Source organism: Furipterus horrens, unplaced genomic scaffold (assembly GCF_987537825.1).
Source record: "Furipterus horrens unplaced genomic scaffold, mFurHor1.1.pri manual_scaffold_4, whole genome shotgun sequence".
NCBI classification, from domain to species: Eukaryota; Metazoa; Chordata; class Mammalia; order Chiroptera; family Furipteridae; genus Furipterus; species Furipterus horrens.
Genome location: NW_028327174.1, coordinates 31,026,655 through 31,052,873, shown reverse-complemented (window position 1 = coordinate 31,052,873; position 26,219 = coordinate 31,026,655). Strand labels below are relative to the sequence as shown.

Sequence of the window (26,219 nt, the reverse complement as noted above, 5' to 3'; positions counted from 1 at the left end):
TTTTTAAATAGTAGAAAACCTCATGATTCTTCTTTAAGGTATATTCATAATTTGGCACTTAAATGAATGGTTAGTATCACTTTTAATGCAGCGTTAAGTATCCAACCACTTTGATATATGAAAAGGTTAGGAAAACCTAACTCTACCTGGCTTCCGCCTACAAATAAAGTCCACGTGACAGACCAACAGAAATAGTTTAAAGGAGGAAAAAGAAGTTTTTAAGCTCTTACATGATGATTCTGGTTTTTCAGGGTGAAGATCAGAGTGGGATGAGGAAAATAGGAATTAATATAGTATTTAACTATATTATGCTAACTTACTGCTCCAATAAATGGTTATCATTTAATAATTAGAAGCAGCAAGTCTTCTAGAGTTACTAATTTTTTCCTCACTTGTTTCTATCCTATTATAACAGTTTAACAGATAGGGTAGAAAAAAGAAATGTAAAAATCTAAAATGATAATTATGTCTTCAAAACCTGCTCTTTTCCACTTATATGCGGTATCTAGAATAGTCATTTTTATGCACAGACAGTAGAATAACAGTTACCAGGAGCTGGGGGAAGGAAGGATAAGAAAGTTATTTAAAGGGTACAGATTTCAGTCTGGATAACGAAAGTTTTGGAGATGGGATAGTGGTTATGGTTGCACAACAATGTAAATGCACTAATGCCACTGAACTGTACATTTAAAAACAGTTAAATCTAATGAACAAACTGAACTAACAAGAAAACAGAGACAGCAGGATGACAGCTAAGGGGCGGGGGTGGGGGGTGGGGGGGAGGGGTTGAGCACAATGGAAAAGGACTCCGGGACATGGACAACAGTGGGACGACTGCGGGAGGTATGGGGGGTATACGGGGACTAAATGGTAATAGGAAAAAAACAATAAAATAGTTTTAAAAAGAGAAATAAATAAAAGTTCCAAACTTCAAAAAGGCCATTAAAAAATGAAATGTTCCAACCAAAAACTATTATATTTTAAATAGTATCAGCTTTTCAAACTCTCATTCATATTTTCATTCTGAAAGCTTAGTCTACATACCAATGATTGGTATGTAGAAACACTTGGGATGTATTTTCCACATTTCTCCAATACATCTGTCATTTCACAATTAATGTCCTCCAAAAATGAGGACTCCTTTCTGTGGTCAAAATAGCATTACCTTTATCATTAGCCAGAGAATCTTTTTATTTGTAATAAAGTAAGTTTATGAATAAGTGTTTAAGAAATGATGTGAGGGGTTTCCTTTCAACAAGTTGATACTTATTGTAAAAATTAGCAAGACTTCAAGTCTAGCTCTGTATTATCAATAAGGTACATGCAGTTGGCAGTAATTGTATGACACATTCAGTCTGTAACTTCATTTTTTTCTACAAAGAGCTAAAAACATTCTCATAAGGCTATGTGCCAACTCAACTTGTAGGATCCAAGACTTAGAAATGTGAAATTCTACCATGCCAATGAAGAAAAACCCAGGGATCTTCTACATAGCTCATGATTCTATAAATAGCTGCTAAGTCAAGTAACTAAAAAGCATCACACAATGATTCAAAAGACTACCATAGTGATATATACCAAGTGGCATCAAGCAAGGGCTCACAAAAGGCAACTCAGTAAAGACCAGGAAACCAACATGGTTAATTAAGTTCACACCAAAAACCTGATCGGGAGGCAGGGAAACTTACAAAAAGTGCCTAACCACTGAGATGGTTATAGAGTGAAAAAACATATGATGGACACAATTCATTAATATACCATCTGATATCTACCTAGACAGCACATATATTAAATCTAATAAGAAATGTTTAATTATCAAGCTAGAGTAATCAAAAGACTGCTGACACATTACAACACTTTGTGGCAACAGCAAATACTTCGTAAAAGAAATTTTAAATGCAATACCAAGGGTTAAAATGTTAGGGGTACTTATGTGAGTGCATGTTTTATTTTGTTTTTTAAAGATCAATAATATAATCTAATTATCAATACAATCTTGGAAACAGTTGCCTATTCTCTTAAATCCTGATTATTTTAGCGATTTTAGTATTAGTAGTATATCTCAACAGTGGTGACAGGGTGATGGGAAATGTGTGGCCTAATAAATTATCTGTATTTACAATGTGACATTAATTTCTGGAAAACACAATAAACAGGATAATTATTCAGGACAAACCTAGATAACATTGAAAACCATTTTAACTATTATAAATAATAATACGGAATATTGGTCCATTATACTTTGACTCACTTAATTTGCTCAGTTCTTTATTCACTATCCAATAATAATTCTATGAATTCACACTATTAAATATATTCCTGAAAGGGTACAGGTCAATACTTACTAATCAGAACTTCTTACCTAAGCCAGCTCTGACAAGACCTGGTAAAGATGATCAATTATCACTCACAAATAATGAGTGCACATTGTCATTTAATAGGATTGTATATACTAATCCTGGTACCAATAGTCTCTCCAGTTAATTTCAGCATCAAGGATAATTAAGGGTTACTCTAACAGAAATCCTAAATAGTACAAATTCCTCAATACCCTCAACTCAAAATATCAAAACCCTGGAATACATTGTATTCATTTATAATATTCCCACTGTCTTTTAGGAAGTCTGATTTCCTCAAAGTAATATATCTAAAGTAAATCAAAGTCCAACACATCATACGTTCTATTTAATTTGATTCTATCAAGTATATGGGAATCTGTAAATAAAAGAAAAAGAACATTTGAAAAAATAAAGCCTGTGCAAAAACAATCCCAAAAAAATAAACCTAACTAACAATTGCAAATTAATAAAACTAATGAAAACAGGGAGTAAAAAAAAGAAGTGATAAAACCAACCCCTCCTCGCTGACCATCTACATGTATGGAACGGATGTGATCTGCCAGATCTGGACTAGAGTTGAAGCAAGCCTGGCACTGGTCCCAACAACAATTATAGGCAATATTTTTGCTTGAAGAAGTAGTGCTTCCTTGTCCATTCATCATTGCTGGAGTTGAACGCCCACTGGAAATTGTGCTGTCTACATCCATTATAGTACTGCTTATGCTACAAAAGAAGAAAAAAGGCTGTGTTATTCCTAGAAATTCACTAACATGAATATGATCTTATAAATATTTAATTAAGATTACCACTTGATATTCTGCTCCATACAAAGTATACTACCCATATTTTCCATTACAAAATAACACTGCTTTGAAATTACTTAGTTGGCAATAAAATGCAAATAAAGGCCAAAAAACATGCTAGTACCTCAAAACCAGGTATGTATGGAACAATATAAGCAACTTTTGGCAGACATGAACTCCCAGATACTATACCCTATAGAACACAAACCGAACACAAACATACACACAGCTCATTGCATTTCATCCCTTCCATAGTACTAAGCAGGATAAAGTAATAGTTTCCACCTATAAGTAATTCAGAATCAAAGATTATCTTTACAGTTTGCAAATCACTAGTTGACCCGACACCTTTTCATCGATTTGCTAATCTGAGAATACAACTGCCGTCACACCCTTCCTACCTCTTTCCATCTCAAGTAAGTTGGGAAATGTTGCTGTATTTTCTCTTCTGGATAAAAAAGCAGAAAAGAGAAGAGTTTCTGATTTTACCAAATTCCAAATAAAATGTCTTTTTTAAAAAAAACTAATCTCTAGCCACCAAAACACTGAAAATGCCAATCAATTCATTTTACTTTTTATTTACTAAGCAAAGTATTACATAGTAGTAACTTCTACTTATGAAAAATTACACTATTAGTAATGAAAGTTATTGCTCAAAATTTCATATCTTAATAAAATGTAACCCACTTCTGCTTTCATTTTAAAAGCAATTTACTTTTTTCCCTCCAATTATCTTCCCAACAGAGAAACTACATGGAAGTAGCTTCAATTACAGAATGGTCAACAGGAAGAATGTTTTCAGATTAAATCCATCAAAAGCTATCCACATCAGCCCTGGCTGGTGTGGACTGAGTGCCAGCCTATGAACCGAAAGGCCACCAGTCGGGCACATGCAGGGGTTGCGGGTTCCGACACCACAAGAGGCAACCAATCAATGCTTCTCTCTCACATTGATATTTCTTTCCCTCCCTCCCCCCATTCCCCTCTCTAAAAATTTTTTTAAATACGAACTTCCATTTAAGCCCTAGAAATTTCAAGTTCATCAGGCCCTTAGCCATGATATTACCTATTTTCCTTATCACTTGCTACATATATTTTAAAACATTTTAACTGTTAAGCTCATACTTTTGTAAGCCGTACTCATTAACTAAAGGCAAATAGCAGCCAGGGCGGCAAACTCTCTTTTAAAAGATACACAAAACACAGATGTTGAGGGTTGGGAGAATGGCACAGGAGAGAATCTTTCACTGTATGTATATATGTATGTCTGTGTGTGTGTGTATATAAAATTTTTAACCACAACACTGTACTACTTTAATTTAAAAGTCCAAAATTAATTGAAAAAGAAACCAAATCAATTTTCTTTAAATTGGACAAAGTAATGCAAGGTCATGAGACTCAAATACTTGTGATAAACCCAACGAGCAATATAGTCTATCTACATAGTGCTTAATATACTTTTGTTTATTAAGTTCACCACTGAATGGAAACCTTACAAATCCAAGTATCTATGAACAGGCCCTGGACAGGTTGCTCAGTTGCTAGAGTGACATTCCCATATGCCAAGGTTATGGGTTCGATCCCCAGTCAGGATACATACAAGAATCAACCAATGAATACATAAATAAATGGAACAACAAATTGATGTCTTTCTCTCTCTAAAAATCAGTTTAAAAAAATATCTACGAACACTAAGGCATTGTTTAATCAGTCTATGTGTAATTTCACTCACTTAAAAAAGTGTACTTCATTTGGATATAGATCCTCAAAACAGGACAGTATAGCACTGGCTGGTGTGGCTCAGTTGGCTGAAGTGTCATCCAGTAAATCAAAAGGCTGCAGGTTCGATTCCTGGTCAGAGTACATGCCTTGGTTGCAGGTTTGGTCCCCAGTTGGGGCGCATATGAGAGGCAATCAACTGATGTTTCTCTCTCGCATCCATGTTTCTCTCCACCTCTCTGTCTCTCCCTACCTTCCCTCTCTCTAAAATCAATGGACATGTCCTCGAGTGAGGATAAAAAAAGAAAACAGTATAATGCAGGTGTTAAGAGCATGAACTCTGTCACCATTGGCGACTAAGATGCAAATGCAATGTCACAGATAAGGGGGAGGTCCCATGCCCTGGAAGACTTGACAGACACTTCACACATGTACAGTCTCCTTACACAGCTTCCCATAGCTGGGCAGGACCAACTGCAGTCCTGCTTCATATCCCCTCTTAAGATGTTCCACAACTGGGAATAAAACTGACAACCTTTCAAGTTCACAGGCGGGCACCCAGTCCACTGAGCCACACCAGCCAGGGCTCTTTCACTATTATCATCCAACTGAGACTAACCAGACTATCTAAGGAAGTGTCTCATATTACAGAATGATAAACTAAAACATTTGCAGACCCATACATAAACACACTTTAACACAACAGAAAACCCATAAGTTTCAAAGACTAAACAGACAGTTAGTTTTCTACCCCAACATCTAGAGTAATATCTATATGGATTTTACAAAAGGGCCAACTCACTTATACATAAAGAACAGCCCTTTCTTTAAGAACTCAAATTACTTCCAAGCGAAACATCTGCTAAGTGACTTGACCATGGCCAAAAAGGATGCCAACACTGAGAAGTAAAGGTCCACTTGCTAAATGACAAGATACAGGAGCAGAGGAAACAATATACGGATGCCATGTTATCATGATGGAGAAGGGCAAGACCACGGTCTCAGTCTAAGAGTAAGAAACGTTCATTGATATGATTTCAGATTTCCCACTGCAGATATCACTTGTCAAGTTCTGGCTAATATCAAATAGTCACAAAATTATTTGCAATGGCTATTAAAATATTTCTTCCTTTCTTACTAAGTACCCGTATGGGGCCAAATTTTCTTCACATAATTCAACCAACCTAATTCAATACAGCAGTCTTGAATGTAGAAGCACATATATAAGAAACCAGCTGTTAAGACAGATATTAAAGGCATTAAATATAAAACATTGTCACTTATATCTTTAACTGGAAGTTATTTTACATTAAAAAAATACTGTTTTAAATTAATGTTTTGTTTTTTAAAGATTTTATTTGTTTTTAGAGAGAGGAGAAAGAAAGGGAGAGAAACATCAATGTGTGGTTGCCTCTAGCACGCCCCCAACTGGGGACCTGGTGCACACCCAGGCACGTGCGCTGACTGGGAATCGAACCAGTGATACTTGGTTCACAGGCCGATGCTCAATCCACTGAGCCACAGCAGCCAGGACCCTAAATTAATGTTTTTAAAAGTTATTTGTTTTAATTTCTAATCCTATAATAGTGATAAACACAACCAACATAAACAAAAGCTCTTGGATTCTTCAATAACTTTATCAGCTTTACTGATATATAATTCATATTCCTCAATATTTAAGAAAGCAAAGAGTCATTAAGAGCAAAATGTTTGAGAACCACTGCTCTAGATTCTATATGGAGCAGATTAAATGTCTCTTGAATGAAAAAAGTATGTTTCAAAGCGGAAATATTTTTATTTTATTATGAGGTTAATTGCTGAGTTGGAAATTCATTCTGAGGTCAAATGGATAGCTTTATCTGCAGTCTTTTGAGCCACCTGTGAGAAAAATTCATTTGTGTTGTAGATTTTTCTAGGTAACTAGGTCTTTCTCTTCTTCCTCCTGCTCTGAAATGATTTCTAGGCTACTGAAATGTCTAACTTTAAAGGCGAGCTGAGGAAAGGGACCTAAAGAGAATATGGGTACTTAATTTGTTATCAAATATATTTGTTAGTCTTGTCAAACAAATTAAAACATAAGAATTTCAAATTTCCTATGAAGATGGCATTGATGAGCAAAGTTGCAGCTCTGAAATGGTATTTCCCAACCCTAATTTAGGCCTCTACATGTCCATTCATATAAATACAGGTCTGCAAATCACACACCTATCTATGCTTTTCCCAATTAAACACCTTCCAAGAAGACTCAGTTACTTCCTGCATGCTTTCCTCTACTAGAGGAGAAGCCAGGTGGCTAGTTCCAAATTAAAGAACTTTTATGAAACAATATTAAGTTTTTTTAAGTTTTATTGCTTAAGTCTGAGCGACTGGTCACATTTACATTGGTGATATGAAGTAAAGACTATTAAGATAATTAAGGCCCTGGCTGGTGTGGCTCAGTGGACTGAGCACCGGCCTGAGAACCAAAGGGTAGCTGGTTTGATTCCCAGTCAGGGCACATGCCCGGGATGCAGGCCAGCTCCCCAGTTGGGGGCGCACAAGAGGCCACCACACATTGATGTTGCTCTCTCTCTTTCTCCCTCCCTTCCCCCTCTCTAAAAAATAAAATCTTTTAAAAAATAAAAATATAAACAAAATCTTAAAAAAAAAAAAAAAGGAACATGGTCTTCCATACAGAACGAAGAAAAGTGGCATGAGCTAAGAGGACAGTTAACTCTACTGGTCTAAAAAATATTTAACAGGGTATTACAAACTTAGTTTATCTTTGTAATTGGCAATGAGCTTTGGATAGAAGTATACTATGTATAGTTTTCAAAGTATTTATCAAATTACAGGTAAACAACATAACCACACACAGGGGAGTCCTAATCTAATTATAACAAGGTAAACTGTTTTTTGGCTAGCAGGCAATGTTCTTTTCATCTGTAAGTAAAATTACTACTCAGTACTCCACAAAGTTTATTTTTTCTCCCATACTTATAATCAAAATCATTAAAGGTTAAAATTCAAAACAGGGCAAAGCATTTAAAACGATTTTATATTTTTGAGAAGTCTGAAGTGATACCTTTACTTGAGTTATCCACACCATTCCTCACCCCCCATTTGTTGGTGTGGACAATTATTGCGTGCCCTTCTCCTTATTGCAGGCATTGACAAAGGGATTAAAAGCTAAACCTGAACCATTAAAAAAATAGGCCCCTCAAGAAAACTATAAACTGCCTGCCAGTTACATTTTATGACTTGCTCTTAAGGACAAAGGAGAATTATGTAACTTACTACATCAAAATGTGTAACACAAAAGTAAGACACTATTTCAATCTGACCTCCCAGTCCAGTTTTATTTATTTACTTATTTATTTTTAAAGATTTATTTATTTAGAGAGGGGAAGGAAGAGAGGGAGAGAAACACTAATTGTTGTCTCTTGTGTGTTCCCAACTGCGAACCTGGTCTGCAACCCAGGCATATATGCCCTGACCCAGAATCAAATTCATGACCTTTGACCTCTGGTTTGCAAGACAGCACCCAACTCACTGAGTTACACGAGTCAGAGCTGACTTCCCGTTCTTTATCCTAACAGCTTACTATTTGTTATATGTCCGAGTTGTTCTACGTGCTTGTGTCAGGCTGTATTTTCCAAATATTGCTACAACAATAACTGACACCCTTCCACATCCTCTCCTCTTACAATGTGGCATCAAGAGGTGGGGGAGTCTATAATACCTCCACCTAAATCAGAGCAGGTAACAGACTAATACAGAAGTTATGATGCTACCAGATTTCTAAGACTAAGTCATAAAGGAAATACAGCTTCAGCCTGGCAGTCTCTCGGAACACACAATTTGGTAGCTCTGAACTACCGTGTAAAGCAATCTGACTCCTCTGAAGCCACCATGCAGAAGAGATCCTGTAAACAAAGCACACAGAGCTAAAGAGAGATGCAGGGAAGCCCCAGCTGTTCTAGTGGCCAGCTGTCCGGGTCTTCTCAGCCCAGGAACCACACAGATGACAGATATATGAGTGAGTGTTCTGGTGACTGCAGTCTTCAGCCTTTACACTGCTCCAAGCTGACACCAAGTAAAGCAGGAATGACCTAACTAGACCAAACTCTCTCAGATTGTAGATTTGTAAGCAAAGTAATTGTGTTAAACCATTAAATGTTAGTTGATTGTCATGCAGCCATAGCAACTGGAACAATGTTTGACATGTATTAACTTACTTAATGCTTACAACCACCAAATAAGATTAGAGGGACTGAGACAAAAATTATGCGACTTGCCCGACCAAAGTCATGCAAGAAAAACTCACTAATGCGAAAAAATTTAACTGCCACATTTATAAATGTGACTGACCTAAGAAATACTGAAATGCAGCCAATATTATAGATCAAAATAACTGTCACTCAATTTCATCTGGCATACTAACAAGAAGTTGTTCCTTTGCTTTGGTAGATCTATTGCACACATACAAACAATATTTAGCATTTACGTATAATTTGACTTATCTGGGCAAATAGTTTTATTAACAAGATAAACTATTAAATATGACTCCTACAAGTCATTAGCTTTATTAAAAAATTAATTCAAGTTCAGCCTAGAAAACAACACTATCCTGAGGTAGAACTTGTCCCAGATTTTGAACTGAAACAAATCTGAGCCTAACAGTGTCAACATAAATCCAACTCCAGATATTCATTTCAGAGACAAAGGAGCAGTGACTTTAGTTTTTATTTATCAAGAACAAAATTAACTTATGAACTTGGTCTTAACTGAGATTAAGGAATTTAAGACCACATCAGATTTCTATATGGCCAACTGGTTTTGCCTTCCAAACTGCTATGGTGTTGTTGGCTTTTTTAGGTCTTTAAACTGGAAAACAATTAGGAATAAAGTAGAGAGAAATGCCTACTATATTACATGTGTTATACATACACAAGTCAAATTTCTCTAAGGCCCTTCCTACTCACCTAAGGTGGAAGGAATTCTGCTTCCTTATGACCTATTTGGTCTGTACTATGAATCACCAATATAAACGTCTCATTTAGAGTAAACTAAACTAACTAGTGCATCGCACATGAGAGATGTTCAAACAGTTTTTAGTGACAAATGTAAGCAGAATTTTTAAGGCAAGTAAAACATGTGGCTTTGTCGCATGAGATAATAATCAAAATCAACTGGAAGCACACTACAAATCATTAGCCAAAAAAACAAGATATTTTTACTATTATTACTGTAATTACAAGCTATTATTGTTATAATTTAAAAAGATAAAATGGATTTTTATAATCAAGAAAAAGACTACTCTCTTTCCCTACAATTATTTCTGTGAATAAAGAAATAAGCTTGCCCCTCAAGACCCAGCAGCCTTTACTTCACTAAATTGGCCAAAGGGGACTTTATGCAACAATGATGAAATACAGCCCATGGAAAACAAGTAGGTTGCGTTCTTCTACCACCACTATGCACTGTGCACATTATTTTAAATTTGTTTCTCATCACTGGCCTTTAAGATTACTCCACCCACATTTTTCATTCAGCTTAAGAGATCAGCAATCAATTATCTTCCAAAAGACGGTAATACTAGAAACATTTTACTTCATTACACTATATATAGTTATATTTTACCTTCTTAAAAAGATTTGCAGAAAAATGCCTGTACACACAAAGATAGTATGTTAAAAAAATATGCTATGAAGAGCAACTCCCATTTTATATGGAAGCAATCATGTATCTATAGGTTTTGGGGTGTTTTTTTTTTTGAGTTAGTGTTAAATTATAAAAATATTTCTAACAAAAGTAACTACAGGAGCTCTGGTTGGTGTGGCTCAGTTGGCTGAAGGGTCATCACGCAAGAAGAACACATGCCTCGGTTACGGGTTTGATCCCGGCAACCGATCCATGTTTCTCTCTTACATCAGTGTTTCTCTCCATCTCTCTCCCTTCCTTCCCCTCTCTCTAAAATCAATATGCATGTCCTCAGATGAAGATGAAAAAAAAATATTTTTAAATGACTACAGTAGTGCTCAGCACCTCAAAAGACTCGTTCAAATTACTGCCAACATAAATTGAAAGCACTAAAAAGCCTCCTGCCGATTCACTCAGTACCTTAACAGATATTTATAAAAAGTAGTGGCAAAAATTTTTATAATTTAGAAACGTATTAGCAAATGTATTTACTGAGAAATACTAATGCCCTTCTATGTGTTTTCTTGGAACTGTTAACACTTCATCTTTCTAGAATCTCAAAATATAAATGAAAAGTAGAAAGCAAGTCAGGGACTTCAAGTGTAACAAAAATAAAATGTCAATAAAGACTCTCTATTCCCCTTAAGAATAAAGAACTACGACACTTAAAAATTAACTTCCATATTTCACAGTCTTAAGAGGAATCTAGGCTATGTAATCTATGTAGATATAAATACCAGAAATGAAAATAAGGCTAAAAAATGTATATAAATTACCTGCAACAGCCACTTATTTTTATGATTTTGATGAAGCTTCCCCAGTCAGAGTTGTTTAAAACAGTCATATAGGCAGTACAGTAGCTAAGACCACACATCTAGAGCCAGGATGGCACATTCCCCAGGAGCTGTGTAACCTGAGCAGGTTATAATCTCTGTGGGTTTCCTCACCTCATTGGTTGTTGGTGAGCATGCAATAACTGCATTTCTCATTTTTTAAAAGATTTTATTTACTTACTTTTAGAGAGACGGAAAAGGAGGGAGAATGAGAGGGAGAGAAACATCGATGTGTGCCAGAGATACATCGACTGGTTGCCTCTCACACTCCCCCAACTAGGGACCTGGCCCACAACCCAAGCATGGGCACTGACTGGGAATCAAACCAGCAACCTTTTGGTTCGCAGGCTGGTGCTCAATCCACTGAGCCACACTAGCCAGGGCTAAACTACACTTCTTAACATCCTGTCAATAAACTCAAGAGTCTCAGATTCTTAAACAAACTAGATAGTTTTCTCCTACAATAATACATGTATTTTTTTTTATTATGGAAGTCTGCCTTTTAGAATTATTCAAATAATCACAACTTTTTCCAAAAACGTTTCCACATATGTGTTTTAAAAAACAATGGAAGAACACATAAAGGAAAGAATGGTTCTCCTTGTTTCATGCAGCCACACTAATGGCAGTGAGAAAGAGTAATTATGTATCAAGTACATCCATATTCAATTGAATTCAACCAACGACTGAGTTACTGAATGAATATAGGCAGTGTAATAGATGAATGTAAGCAGTATGTGCTGAAGTTTCAAGGATATATAGGACCTGATTTTAATCTTAAAAGTGGTATAGTCCAGAGAAGACAAACAGAAATGGTTATTTCCATACAATACCATAAATATAAATTAGAATTCCAGTGATTTTTGAACTCAGAAAAACCCATCTAAAGTATCTTTGAAATCCTGACTACAACAAAGCCAATCCTGCAACATTCTGGTCTGTCTATAGGACAGCTCCGAATTATATTGTTTAGTCAAAAACCTTCACTTTTAAGAAAAAGAATCTTAAGTTCAGAGATATGAAATGATTTGACAAATTTCCTGCAGGCGGTATCTAGTAAAACCAGTACTACAATATTGATTACTCATTCCCACTATTCTTTCCACGCGTCTGTGCATGAGAAATGGAAGGGTAAATGACTAAATTAAATACAGCCCTGGGCCCTTTTACACACTCCATCTCACTTATTCATAACACTAAGATAGTTCTCCTACTTTACAGTAAGGAAACAACTTCTGAGAAGTTAAATTAAAATAACCCAAGTCTTGCCCTGGCCAGGTGGCCCAGTTAATTGGAGCATCATCCCATATACCAAAAACACTGTGGGTTCGATCCTTGGTCCAGCTGCATATAGGAGGCAAATGATTGCTGTTTCTCTCTCTCTCTCTCTCTCGCTCTCTCTCTCTCCCACCTCCCTCCACCCCCCTTCCCCTCTCTCTGAAATCAGTGAAAATATTATCTTTGGGTGAGGATTTAAAAAATAAAGAAATAAATAGCAAAGTCTTTCTGACTTAAGGTTCATGTTCTTTTACTACCCAATGCTCCCTTAGTTATTTCAGTAATAGATGTGTCTGGGGGGAAAAGGTAAGCTATTGTTATAATTAAATCTCCAAGAAAAAGAAATTTTACTCAGAAATAATAACATATTTGTCTTAGAGACAACTCGGGGAAATTAGCTTTTCCTTCCTTTGATTCAGTTTCCCAAGCATAACTTTTTCCCCAACTTCTTCCCTAGCTCAAGGCTCTTCACTTAACACCTGTACTACTCCTCTAACCTCCTAACTGGTCTCCCAGCTCAACCTTCCTTCTCTACTTTTGCCACATATAATTAACTTTCCTGTTTCACAAGTTTCATCGTTCATCCAAAATCTATTTAAGAATACCTAAAATAAGTGTCCAATGCTGTGCCATGTACTGCAGATAGAGCACTGATCAAAACAGACAAGGTTCCTATGCTCAGGGAGCGCACATTATAGCACGACAGACAGACTGCAAATAAGTACTCAGATTGTGATAAGGACAAAGAAGAACTTAAGAGTGCTAGCAGTTTATCTTAACAAAGAAATCAGGGATGGTTTGCCTGAGAAAATGTCGAAGGTAAGACCTGAACATGACTATGAGTTACAAATACAGAAGCAGCAGAGAGACAAGAGTCTGATTCACAGACCAAACTGAGAGGCGTGCACATGTGCTGATGCGAAAGGTCCCACTTCAGCCATTCATTCTTTATCTCACAGTTCCAACGTGCACTCTCTGATCTAGGGAAAAAAGTCTCAAGAGTATGCTATGCTCTTTCCTTCATATGTTTCACTTAGGCTTTCTAGAAATTTCTCTTCATCACTCTCTTTAACCATAAAACCCAGTCCTACTCCCACCAAAACTTTAGTCATTAATTAGAATCTCTGCAATTTTAATTTTATTGTACTGTGCCACAAACAATTTACAGATAAACTACTAAATAATGGAATCATAATTTTTTAGTCTTTTAAAAAACAATAGCTGGAGAAGTACCATCACATTTCTTTCTTATCACTGAACAGGGCATAATGGTAACCATGATTTAAAATGATTTTTAAACATACAAATATCCATCTGATGGTCTATCCGTGCCCAAAATTGTCCATTAGTTCTAAGGTAAAGAGCACTATTATTTTCACAAATGCAAACTATTAGTCATAGAAATGAATTCAACACGTTGTTAAATCACTGCAAAACTATTACCATTACTAGGAAACATACCTCAAAGCTCTTTACTAATATATCAGTAGCTCCACTTACATATTAAAAACTATTCAAAATAAATGGTATTATGAGGCCTTTTAGGTCAACTACAGAATAAGATACACAGGTTGGAGCAAAAGTACATTTACAGCTGTCCATATGGAAAATAATACAATAATAAATAAGAATACAAGAATAAACTTTCGCACACTCACAACTGTAAACCTACTTTTGCCCCTCGTGTGTGTTAAAGATAATTGAATAAAACATAGATTTTTTTGTATGAAATATTTTGATGAAGCATATCCTTTTGCTAGTTTCTACAGCACTCATTCACAGGTACTTGCCACATGTTTAAGAGTTGGTAATAGTACTTTTTGGCATTTCAGGTTCTATATTGCTTCATTCATTACTAGCTATTACCAGTTCACTTGTGCAGTCTGTCTCCCCCAACCAGGAGGTCAGATATTTGTTTTATTTACTACTGTATACCCAGCACCTAGAACAGTACCTGGCACAAAATGGAAGTTCTATGTACACCTGTGAAATAGATACTTGTCACTAGTAAACGCTTAATCAATTGCATGTCAAATACTCTACAGGTGACACCCACAACAATCTTAGGGGAAAGGGACTATTATTGTCCCCTTTTGGCATATGAGAAACCTGAAACAGTAGTAAGACATTAAATAACTTGAGTAACTGTCCCATGGTCATCCAGTAATTTCAAATCCAAACATTCTGACTATACCTAACTCTTTAACTACTACTACTCTCCCTATACTTTCTCCCTCCTTAACTTCAAGTTTTCCAGAAAACTTTGATAAAACTTTAAGCACTTTTACACAGTTAAAGAGTAAATGCTTCTAAACAATGGGTTTAAAAAAAAAAAAAACTGATAACTATCCATTTCAGATTTCCACTCATGTTTTTAAAATATGCTTTTTATAGAAAGTTTCTACTTCAGGGTTGTCCAATCTTTTAATATCTATTATGCTCCTCTGTATCACCTCTAAATTAGGTAGTTCTTAGAGCAATTCTTGAATATCTGATAAAGCTGCTGACACCTTCTCAGAGAAATACCCACATTTAATTTTGCATACAATCTCAATATGAAAAGCTGTCCTTATACTCATCAATACCAAATACTATGATCCAAACAAGGGTACCAATTCCTCACCTTAAGTTTAGTCTCCTTTATATATATAAATTATATTGTTGGTATTTTAATTTAATTCTAATAACTGAGTACTCACCACATCCAAGGTACTATGTTAAATATCGCAAAGTTTTAAATGAGGTAAACTGTCCCTGCTCTCAAAAACGTACCATTCTACAACCAAAGGATAAGCAAGCATTCAAATAACATGGATTCTTCAGAACAGTTCACAGGAGTAGCTAAGAGGAATTCATATGGACCTTAGAACATCTTCACGGTAAAACCTAACCCTGTTTTGCAGTTGAGTGACTAAGGCTCAACGATACTACTTAAAATCATAAAACAGGCAAGACTAAAATTTGAACGGTGCCCTTTCTCATCAAATTACAGGCTCTTACATTGTAATATTCTACATCCCTCCATCTATAGAATAGAGCTGTAAAAGGAGAGGAAAAAAGAAAGAATACAAGTTAAAAAGAAGAAAAAATTAGCCCTGGCTGGTGTGGCTCAGTGGATTGAGTGCCGGCCTGCTAACAGAAATGTCGCCAGTTTAGATTCCCAGTCAGGGCACATGCCTGGGTCGTGGGCCAGGTCCCCAGTTGGGAGCATGAGAGAGGGAGCCTGTCGATGTTTCTCTCCTTTGCTCCCTCCCTTCCTCTCTCTCTAAAAATAAATTAAAATCTTTACAAAATTTTTGAAGCAATTATTGTGTATCAGAGTATGAATGAAAAGAATAGGAAAGGTCTGCTAAATGAAAATGTATGAAGATGTATCCCAGTATATTTAGATTGTAAAAAAGCATTGTGACTTCCTTGCTCTGTCCCTCAGGTCACTTGCTCAGGGGAAACCAACTACTAAGTCCTGCGGTCACACAAAGAGCCCTAAGGAGATACTGACCTGGTGAGTTACCTGAGCCCTCCTTCCAAAAGCAAGGATTCCCAGACCCAGTCAAGCCTTCGAATGACAGCAGTGCTGACATTTTCACTGCAACCTCATGAGACCCTATGCCAGAACCACCTAGTTAAGCGTCTCCATCTTGACTCTCAGAAACTACATGTTATAATAAATGTTTGGTCTTTTAATTAGCTAAATTTTAAGAAAATGTGTTACATAATAAATAACAAATATAATAGGCAAGGTGTGAAATTTCTGTTTATGTTGTTAGATCAATGAAGATTTGTACTAGGTGCGATGGCAAAACCTACATCTTCGCATTCAGTCTCACAGCAATATGCAAGATGAAGAGGGAATCATTTTGTCTTCCTATCTCCCATATATCCATTCAAGAGTCCTGCACATAAATACACACAGGATTCCCTCACTGACCCAACAAAGCAGTTTCAATGTTTCTTAACAGTAAAATGACCCCTTAGAATCTGTCTCTATATATATTCAATCCCAAAATCTGTGCTGTTTTTCTTTTTCACTGTTGCCATAGCATCCTTTACCTGAGCATTACAATGTTATCATGAAGACTGAGACCGATTAGAAGCTTCTCCCTAAATTTGATCAAAAGAGTAGCTAAAAAGAGGAATATGAAAGACTATAAAGAGCTGACTGCTTAAGAGATGAAAGGGGTAAATAGCAAAAAGGAGTTTTACCATGAAGTATAAGCAAAATATTACTTTACATAAAAGTATATTACCTCAAACATACAGATCCTTAATAAATCTTGAAAATAATCCCAACATGCAGCTTTCTAGTATTAATCTGATTTTAAAGTTTAGCCACTATAGTAAAAAATGATCTTCCCAATCATACTATAGGGAAATCAGACAATATAAGTCTGTTTTCCCAGTGTAAAAGAAATCCTAATTATACATCAAAGTTTGCAACCCAAAAGGCTGGAAGTCCAAATTTTGATGCACAAAATAGTAAGGGCCTATGGCCTTTGCTGAGCAATTAAAATAAGTTTCACACTATATATCCTTCCCTATCGCTCCATCCTCACAAAGGCACTTTTTATTTGATATAGATATTTATCCAAAAAGGCTGATAAAGGTACCTGGAAGAGGTCTTGGCTTTTCTAAATAAGGCGTGTCTCATATTCTAGTAGGGAGCAGGGGATTAAATATTAAAAAAGAAACAAATAACCACAAAATAGAGGTTGTTATTACTATTTTACCTATATAGGTAAAAAGCTAAGAGTTCTTTCATCTAAGTTTAATGATTCAATAGCTAGAATGTGTAAACTAAAAAAATTCTGAGGCATTTTAAATTATAAATTTTTAGCCTCTGTAATGAGCTTAAAAGGCGGTGACTTTTTAAAAAAATACTCGAGCTTAGATTCAACATAAAAGAAAAACTAGTTTTTAGTGTTCTTGCATCGCTAAATATCCTCGCCCATAGAAAATTCCATTATCTCTATAACCAAAGTAAATTACCTATCAACTTTAAGGTTTTCTAACTTTACCAAAATAAACACACTAGTACATTTACACTGGTTTTGAATAATCCTCTCCTGTACCAAATGTCATTTAATTATTTTATAAATTGGTCACTTTTTCACCATGCAACACTTTAATACATGATTAGGAAGTGACACCTTGGATCACAAGTTTTAAGATCTAAGTCTTTATGTTTAATTCTTTCTTTAAAAGAAGCGCTAACGGTTAAAAATATTTAAGCTATTCAACAAATTCAAAGTATGTTAAACTCAAAGATACGATCTAATTTCAAAGTGATAAAAAAAGCTGAACAGGCTTCCTAATAGAAACAGAGTGATAAAATCATTGATAGGATTGCCTCAAGTTTTTTAAAGGCACTTTAAAACCACAATATCCTTTCATCAGTTACAAAAATAAAGACTTCCTACCATAAAAATCAATCTATAAAATCCACACAGACTAAAGAACAGTTTATAAGAATTATGAATTCTTTCCAAATTTGTAAGAATTGTGGATCCTCTCCAAATTTAAAATAAAAAGCTCAAAAGGCAGCAAGGGACATTACAGAATTAAGATTATCAAGACCACAACCAGTTTCTCTAGTAACGTGAGGCTTTTTCATACAAATGATAATCTATCACCTAATGCTTAAGCATTAAGAAAAGCAAGTATGCTTAGTTATCAAGTTTTAACCTTATTTGGACTTGGGGCACCAATATCTTACTCCTTATTCTGAATATGATGTAAAAATTAGATACTCAAGTAAATATCTAATAAATACTAAATGAAGACAAAACTCCACTTCCTGAAATATTCCTTGACCAATAATTCATTGTCTCCTAAAAGGATGCAGGAGACAGATATTTACTCAAACAATAAAAACTGACACATATAGCTTAGTATTAAAGTTGGATTATTCTAACCCTTGTGAAGGGGAAATATCAGGGGACTTAACGTTTGTTCAGCTCCACCACTACCATTCTATACTTACTGTTTTAGGAAGACACTCAACCTGCTTCTTCGTCTGTTAAATAGAAGTCAAAAGTATCAGTAATACCTGTCTTGTACTAGAGTTGAGAATGAAATGACTGCAAAACTTATAAACTGGGCAGTGCTAAACATTTGTAAATGTGTGTGTGTGTACACTAAGCAATTAGAACTGTGGAAACAATATCAACTTTCAAATGTCCACTGGTACCAATGAAGGAGGATATAATAAAATGATAAATAACACATGCTTCATTGTGCAGTTCACATCAATTTTTAATTTTCTTAAAGATATTCTCCTTCCTGCCATGCCTATATACTATATAGTTCAGTACTATTTTTCTAAGGTTTTTACAGTCCATTTTACCCCATCCAAGATGTTTTAACTAGATATTAAAAGTGTCAGATGCTAGTACTGTACTTCCAAAATATTTAGGGTCTTGCATTCCGTATTACTACATTCAATTTAAACCAAAGTGTTCATTTTTATCAGTTAACAACAGGAATTCCTAGCACTTTAGAATACTTAAAACTTTTAAATCCAAGTCAATATCCATTGTTAAAAATTCTTCTGCTCATCAAAACATTATCAAAATAAATGCCAATATATTTTAGAAGCACGAACTAGTTTTTTAAAGTACATTAAAAACCAATTAAAGTATGAAGTTTTCCAAAGAGATCAAAAGTAATAGTAACTGAAACATACTAGAGCAAACTTTTTTTTAATGTCCCGAAAAAATGAAGCGCATTTGTCAGTCTCCGTGAACTTTAGAAAACTGCTAATTCCTGCAGAGATCTCTCCAATACTTGACTTTAAATACTATCATCTACAATCATAACTCACATTGAAGCATTACTATATAAAGATATTAAACCACATACTATTATGTCGTACCGTCAAGATTGTATTTTGTTCCAATTCTAACTCTTTCATTTCGCAAAGTTATTTTAAAAGCCATCAATTCATTTTTCTCTTTTACAATGATTTGTTCGTTTTAAACTTTCTCCCAAAAACGATCGAAAAACAAATAGAAGTTATTTAAATCACTTTAGAGACCGTACTAACACGTACACAAGAGGGATTCTGGAAACACCGATTAAATACACAAGAACGGTCTTTTCTTTTTTAAGTCGCGAAGACTGATAGTTGGGGTCTCCTCCCAGAACGAGGAAGTTCTGCTAAATCCAAGCGAGACCAGCCATGTTGGAAAACACTTGTCAATTCTAGTTCTGACAAGTGTTCGCGAACACGGCAGCAGCTAACCTTGTGTACCGACGTGTGTACATCAAGGGCCTCTTCAGCTCCGACAGAGGATCTGGGCCTACTGTGGGGTTGCTTCCGAGTTAGAGCTGTCCTTAGATCTGTACGGGCTGCAGAGCCAAGGGGAACGAGGGCGCGGAGACGAGAGTTGGGGGGAAAATGGTTTGAGAGTTTGAAGCCGCTATCCACAGCGAGAGGGGCGGGGCGGCCGGGAGAGATTTCCGAGTTGAGAGCCTGGGGGAGGGGCCGAGGATTCCCGGAGCAGGGGGATCTCAGCAGAAAGTCCCCTCGGCCCAAGAGTGCCAGAGAAGGGAGAGGAGGGGAAGGCTTCGGGCACTTACCTGTCCTCCGAGTCCATGCGGCTCAGGGGTTCCCCATCCGACGACATCTCCAAGCTCCCGCGCCGGCCCCCGGAGGTCGCGCTGCTTCCGCCTCCCCCAGTCCCATAGCCCTCATCGCCGCCGCTGGAGACCACGCTGCTGCTACTGCTGCCGCCCCCGCCGCCGCCCTGGCTGCCCCGTGGTCCCTTGGGCTCCTCCAGGCCCTCCTTGCCGTCCCCATCCCCACTGCTGCTGCTGGCGGCGCCTGGGCTCAACGAGCGCGTCTCGTCGCTGCTGCTCCCGCCGCTGCTGCCCACCAGGCTCTCGACGCTGCTCTCCTCTTCGCCGCCACCGCTGCTGCTGCTCTCGTCCTCCTCATCCTCCTCGTCGTCCTCGTCCTCGTCTTCCCCGGCCTGGCTGGCGCTCTCGGGGCTCGGCTCCGACATCGTCTCCGCCTCGCCGCCCCCCACTCCGCCGCCGCCTCCACCGCCCCCACCGCCGCCGTTCAGTAGCAGCGCCGCCACAGCCTCGGCCTCCGCTTCCTCTTCCTCCTCCTCTTCTTCCTCCTCCTCCTCGGGGGGCTCAGCCCGGCCCCGCGCCACCGAGCCGGGACTGCCGGGGGGCAGAGGACTCAGGCGGGAGAGCTCCTCCAGGTCGGCCATGTCGGTGATAGCGGCGGCCATGGCGGCGCCTGCTCCTCCTCCTCCTCCCCGCCGCCGCCGCCGCCTCCCTCTCTCGACTCTGGCTCCCTCGCCCCCTCCCAAACGCCCAAAACTCGGCCAACGCCGCTGCAGAGCAAGAGGAGGGCCCGCGAGCTGCGTCAGCCTGCACACGCGCTACGGAGACCGCGCGGGGACAGCACTCACGCGGAGACAGCTGCGCGCCTGCGCGGAGATGCCAAGTGGCACCTCCCCCGGCTGCTGCGGGTTCCGAGCCCGCGCCCCCACCAGGGTCCCCGCTGGGCCTCCGCCCCGCCCCTCCCCGCCAGCTCAGTGATCAGTTTCCTTCAGGCCTTCCCACGCTTTCCCCGGCCTCGCAGCGGGCAGGACACGCAGAACGCAGAACGAAAATCTGAGTGCTACCCGGGGATTTTAACAGCACTCCGAGTTCTCACGAGAAACTCATTCATTCATTCCGGGGTGTTTGGGGAGTATCCCCAGTGGACAGGCACGGAGCCAGAAATCAAACAAGTCCTTGGTGTTCTGAGAGCTTACAATCTACGTATGAGAAGAGACGATTAAAATCTAACAAATAATACAATGCAAAGTACTGAATCCAAAGGCGCAACATAAAGCCACAGGTTTTACTCTAATCTGGGTTTGAATCCGTCACGGAAGAGTTAAATAACAGTCTCAGAGCAAGCACATCTTTAATGTGCAAGATCTTCAAACTTTGGCTCATGAGCCCTTTGCAATAATTTTGTACATCCTTACACAGTTTAAAGTGAAATCTACATTTTTTCCTTGTAAATATTTTATAACTCACACTTTTTAACATGTAGGCAATGAACTCTAAATACCATAGAGATTTATTAACCACTAATATCTACCTTTTAGAATACAACTGTTTATACTTGAGCAATTTGCATCCTTTATCTTCTGGAATTGATTTTTACAGTCCAGGTCCCCTCCAGAGTTTTATCCTAATAGTACATTTTGTATTTGAACTGTTTCATTGATTATCTTTTATTTCCTTTTAATAAGCATGTGTATGTAAATTGAAATTTAAGGGTATTTTTTAAACTTCCAGTGATCATAAAACTGTCTTATTTCAACTGATAAAACACATATATTGCAAATATTTATAAGTCAATATTAAACAAATAAAATTTTGTTGTAAATGCATGTTACAGAAATGGAAGTGGATGATTTTTTTTCAACCAGTTTTTCAGTGGATGAATATTACTAGTATGAGAATGAGTTCAACATCAGTTTTATTACATGTTTTCAGTTCCATGGACATAAGCATTGAGAAAGCTTGTCCATAAAAACAAGTAGGTGAAAATGGAGTTTTGTTCTAGTTATGCTGTTCTTTGAACTCCTTCCGAATTATATACCCAAAAATCACATAAAGAGCTAACAACAACAACAACAAAAATACTTTCAATGACAACTCTGATTAGGTTCTCTTTCAACTTCGTTGAAATAAGAACTGAAAACCACCTGACATAAAAGGATGTGTAAACCCATTCTCTTGCCCCAGTCAATTGTTCTTCCTTTTTGTTGTCCTGAAGGTTTTGTATCTCCCCAACCCCCCAGGTATTACACTTTGGTAAGATTTGGGCTGGGGAAGAATTATGCCATTCTTTTGTAAACTAGAGAAGAGAGGGATAGTTGGGATAAGGGAGGCTTACACTCTGACCTCTGGGCACACTTTCAGGCAGATCTGTTTTAGGGATGGCTACTTCAGGAAAGTGAGGTTCAGAGAATTGACTGCTTTAAAACAAACTCTCAGCTCATACACGTCTTGAAGAGGCGTCAAATAGTTTGAATATCCCCGTATTATGTTTGCTGCCTTTGGCCTTGGGTCAGCTATTATATGTTGCCTAAAGAAAAATCAAAAAATAAAAATAATAAACAGGAGTATGGGACATTATGGTTTACAGATACCACCAGACATGTACTATGCAGAATACTAACTGCAAACATTTTGACCTCATAGCCACTCTTTGAGATAGACAAGGAATATATTATTGTCCTGTATTGTAATTTAAGAACTATCAGAGCAATGATTTGCAACCTTTTTCAGTTTGTGGCACACAAACTAATAAATAAAATTCTGGGGCACACCAAAAAATATATCTTTTTTTTACCAATGTGACAAAAAATAAATAAAAGTAAGTATGATTTTAACTCATTCACACCAGACAGCTATTGTTGTGTTGGCTGTTGTCATTTTTTATTTGACGACCTAAGGGAAAAGAGGTCAATTGCCCCTGACTAAATATTTAGGTATTGCATGCTTTAAAAATTCTTGCAGCACACCAGTTGAAAATCACTGTAATAAAGAGCTTAACTGAAAGTGTATACTGTATTAAATGTATGTGCCAGGCACTGGATTAAGCCCTGGAGATTAGGGTTAACATTTGGCTGAGTTAATCAAGGAAAACTTCATGAAGTTTAATTAAGCTGAGCTTGATCTTGAAGAATGTATAGAATGGAATTCAGTATGAGGGAAAATTCTAGAACTGAGAAGCAAGAACATGGAAAGGAATGAAAAGCTTCTGTGTTAATTAAATATGAAAAAAGCAAAGCTTTCTAGAAAGCTAAAAAAAAAGGAGTTAAAAGATTAAATTGCAAAAAATCTTGAATAGAATAAAAAGTTCGACTTTGAAAGACAGGTATATACCGAGATATTTTTTTAAAGGTGTAGTATGATTAAAGTTATGTTGTAAAGGTATTTAATGTATAGGATATATTGTGAAAAAAGCGAAAAGTGAATGGAGATTAGCCATGTGGTAATGGCAGGTATCAAAGCCACAAACGAATGCTGGAGCTGCAGCATGAATATATACTGAAGAGTAAAACCAGCTATCTTGAAACTGGCTTTTTGGAGAAAAAGGTGCTTCCCATCACTGGAAAGTTTTTCTTAACTGCAAATTCCTGATAATTTGAAAAAACTGAATAATAGATACCTGTATACCTGTGTAGATTCATCAATTACTAACATTTTGCCACATTTGTGAAGGCTGTGTCCCTCTGTCTCCCACTCCTTCTAATTTCTCTCCCTGCCCCTCCCTTTTCCCTTCCCCCTCTCCCTGCCCCCCTCTCTCAGCCCCTCTTCATTTAGTTGCAGACATCTTATTCTGCACACATCTGTTTTGAGCAAGGGCATTCTCCTACATGCCCACAGTGTCACAGTGCCCTTATTCCCACTCACTAATGTGTGTGACTAGAGGCAGGACCTCCAAGTGATGAAGTTTTTTCAGGTCGCATCAGGTGAGAAGTTCATAAAATTGCAGGATGCACAATCTAAAGACCAGTGCCTCTCCAGAAACTGTTCATTACCAGTCTGCAGTTAGGTAAGTACTGAACATTTTTATCATAACTTGACAGATGAATTTCAGGTATATTGAATCTACTAATAAAAAATCAGGGCTTATGTTTTTTATTTCATCAGTTTATTTTATTATTCTGGAAATTCACTTTTATATATCAGTCCACAGGATAAAAATTTTTTTTAATTTGTTCTTCATAGATTGAGAATTACTGTTCTATAGTTCTCTCCTTCTTGCTTGGAGAGAATGTGATTCTATGCATAATTATAAATTACCCAATAACATGTCATTGCTTGAGAGCTATTTGATTAGGAATAGCATTCAGTCTCATTATCTCAGCACTCATGGGCCAGATATTAGCAACAATAACCAAATTTCACTGGCTCTCCTATCTACCAAGCCTACTAACATAGTGAGGATACCTCCAGCTTTCTGAGAGCCCCTAATTAGGGAGGGTCCTCATATGGTCAGACACTCCTCTCTCCCAGTGCCCCCCTCTCCTGCTCTGCTCTTCTAGATACAAACAAAACAGCCAATGCCATGGTGTAGCCTGAAGAAATGGAGGTCATTGGGTTGACCTCTTTTAGGGGAACTGCAAAGCAGACTGCTTGTGCCCAAGATCATACACAGTTTTCAGTGAAACAGGTCTTTATGTTTTTACTCATAGCTGTTTCTTTTAGGAACTCAGACATGCTTTCACAGGCCTAGATTGGCGACAGATTTGAGTAACAGCTACCCCGAGCTGTATTTATTACTCCTCATCCAATGACTGAGTTTTTCTTAGAGGGCTTCTCTGTATAATTCTCTCTACCACTGAAATGAGTTCTGTTCTAGGAAGGAGTCTCAGCCCATGTCATCAGGTTTCCTTCAGTCCTGACTCACTGATTTGCCAGACATGTCCAGACCTGCTTGAATCCCAGCCACAGACCCAGTTTAGATTCAAGATGAGATTCCTGCCACCTATGAGATACCTCACCACCCATGTGATACTTCTGGAAAATTCTCTAAAATATACAGCTATAGCACATTTTGTACCTATATTTCAGGTTCCTCATTCTGCATTTTTGACACTGCCATATTGAGCAGGATCAATAGCAGCATAAAGACCTCATTCTCTTATTGTTTTGGAGTCTAAAGAAAGCATGCATGAAAAGGCAAAGCATCTAACAGGAAGGTGGCATGATAGGATCTTAAAGCTGGAAAGAACTAGAAATCCAGTGAAAGCTTCCCCAGTTGGTAGATTACAATTCAAGAAAAATACAACAAAATAATGATAAAGTTTCTGAGTTAACAATATTCCTGTCACTACAATCATTTTGAGATGTAACCACTTTGGCTGGCAACTTTCCATGGTGAGTAGATCATGTGTGTGTCTGGTATTTTGGGTAGTCTCTTATTTTGAATTTAGTAAATGCTTTTCCTATAAACTATCAATGAAAGGGAAGGCAAAATATGAAAGGTAACTAACACACACACCACATTTTTTACCCTTTCATGTATGTTATATCTGACTTGCAAACCAAATAACTTCTTTTAGTTATAGCCCTGGCTTGTGTGGCTCAGTGGTTTGAACGTGGGCCTGAAAAGGGAAAGGTCACTTGTCCCCAGTTGGGGGCAAGCAAAAAGCCACTGTTCAGGCAACCAATCGATGCTTCTCTCCCTTTCCTTCTCCCTCCCTTCCCCTCTCCTAAAACACAAATAAAATCTTAAAAAAGGTACTCTCCATTATGAAAACTGAATTTGATTCATTATTATAGCATACAAGTTCAAATTTCAGTTAATACTTTATCAAGTTTCTAAAAAGTTAGGGAAGAACCTAAACATAAAATTTAATGGGTGAAATATTTAAAAAGCATATCAGCAGTTTGGATAAGTTACCTTCACTTCAAGACAAAATAAAAATAAATAAATAAATAAAAAGAGAGCAAGAGAAAAGGCAACCCAGCCCCTTCTTTTATTGAAGTACAATATGACATCTATTTTAACTACTAACCTTACTCATACCCTTTTC

General features: G+C 37.4%; 1 protein-coding gene across 2 annotated transcripts in view; it reads right to left on the bottom strand.

Annotated features, from left to right (window-relative positions):
* The window catches only part of AEBP2 (AE binding protein 2), a 60,298-nt gene extending 39,214 nt beyond the window's left edge, over window positions 1-21,084 (bottom strand). The window contains exons 1-2 of one of the 2 annotated variants that reach the window (XM_090272892.1): window positions 20,233-21,084; window positions 2,855-3,062 (exon numbers count right to left, since the gene is read on the bottom strand). In XM_090272892.1, the coding sequence (XP_090129018.1) occupies window positions 2,855-3,062; window positions 20,233-20,894 (870 nt within the window). In that variant the 5' untranslated portion in view covers window positions 20,895-21,084. Of the gene's footprint in view, window positions 1-2,854; window positions 3,063-19,894; window positions 20,207-20,232 lie in introns of those variants that run through there. The other variant, XM_090272893.1, reaches the window with a different exon arrangement.
* Window positions 21,085-26,219: the final 5,135 nt, after the last annotated feature.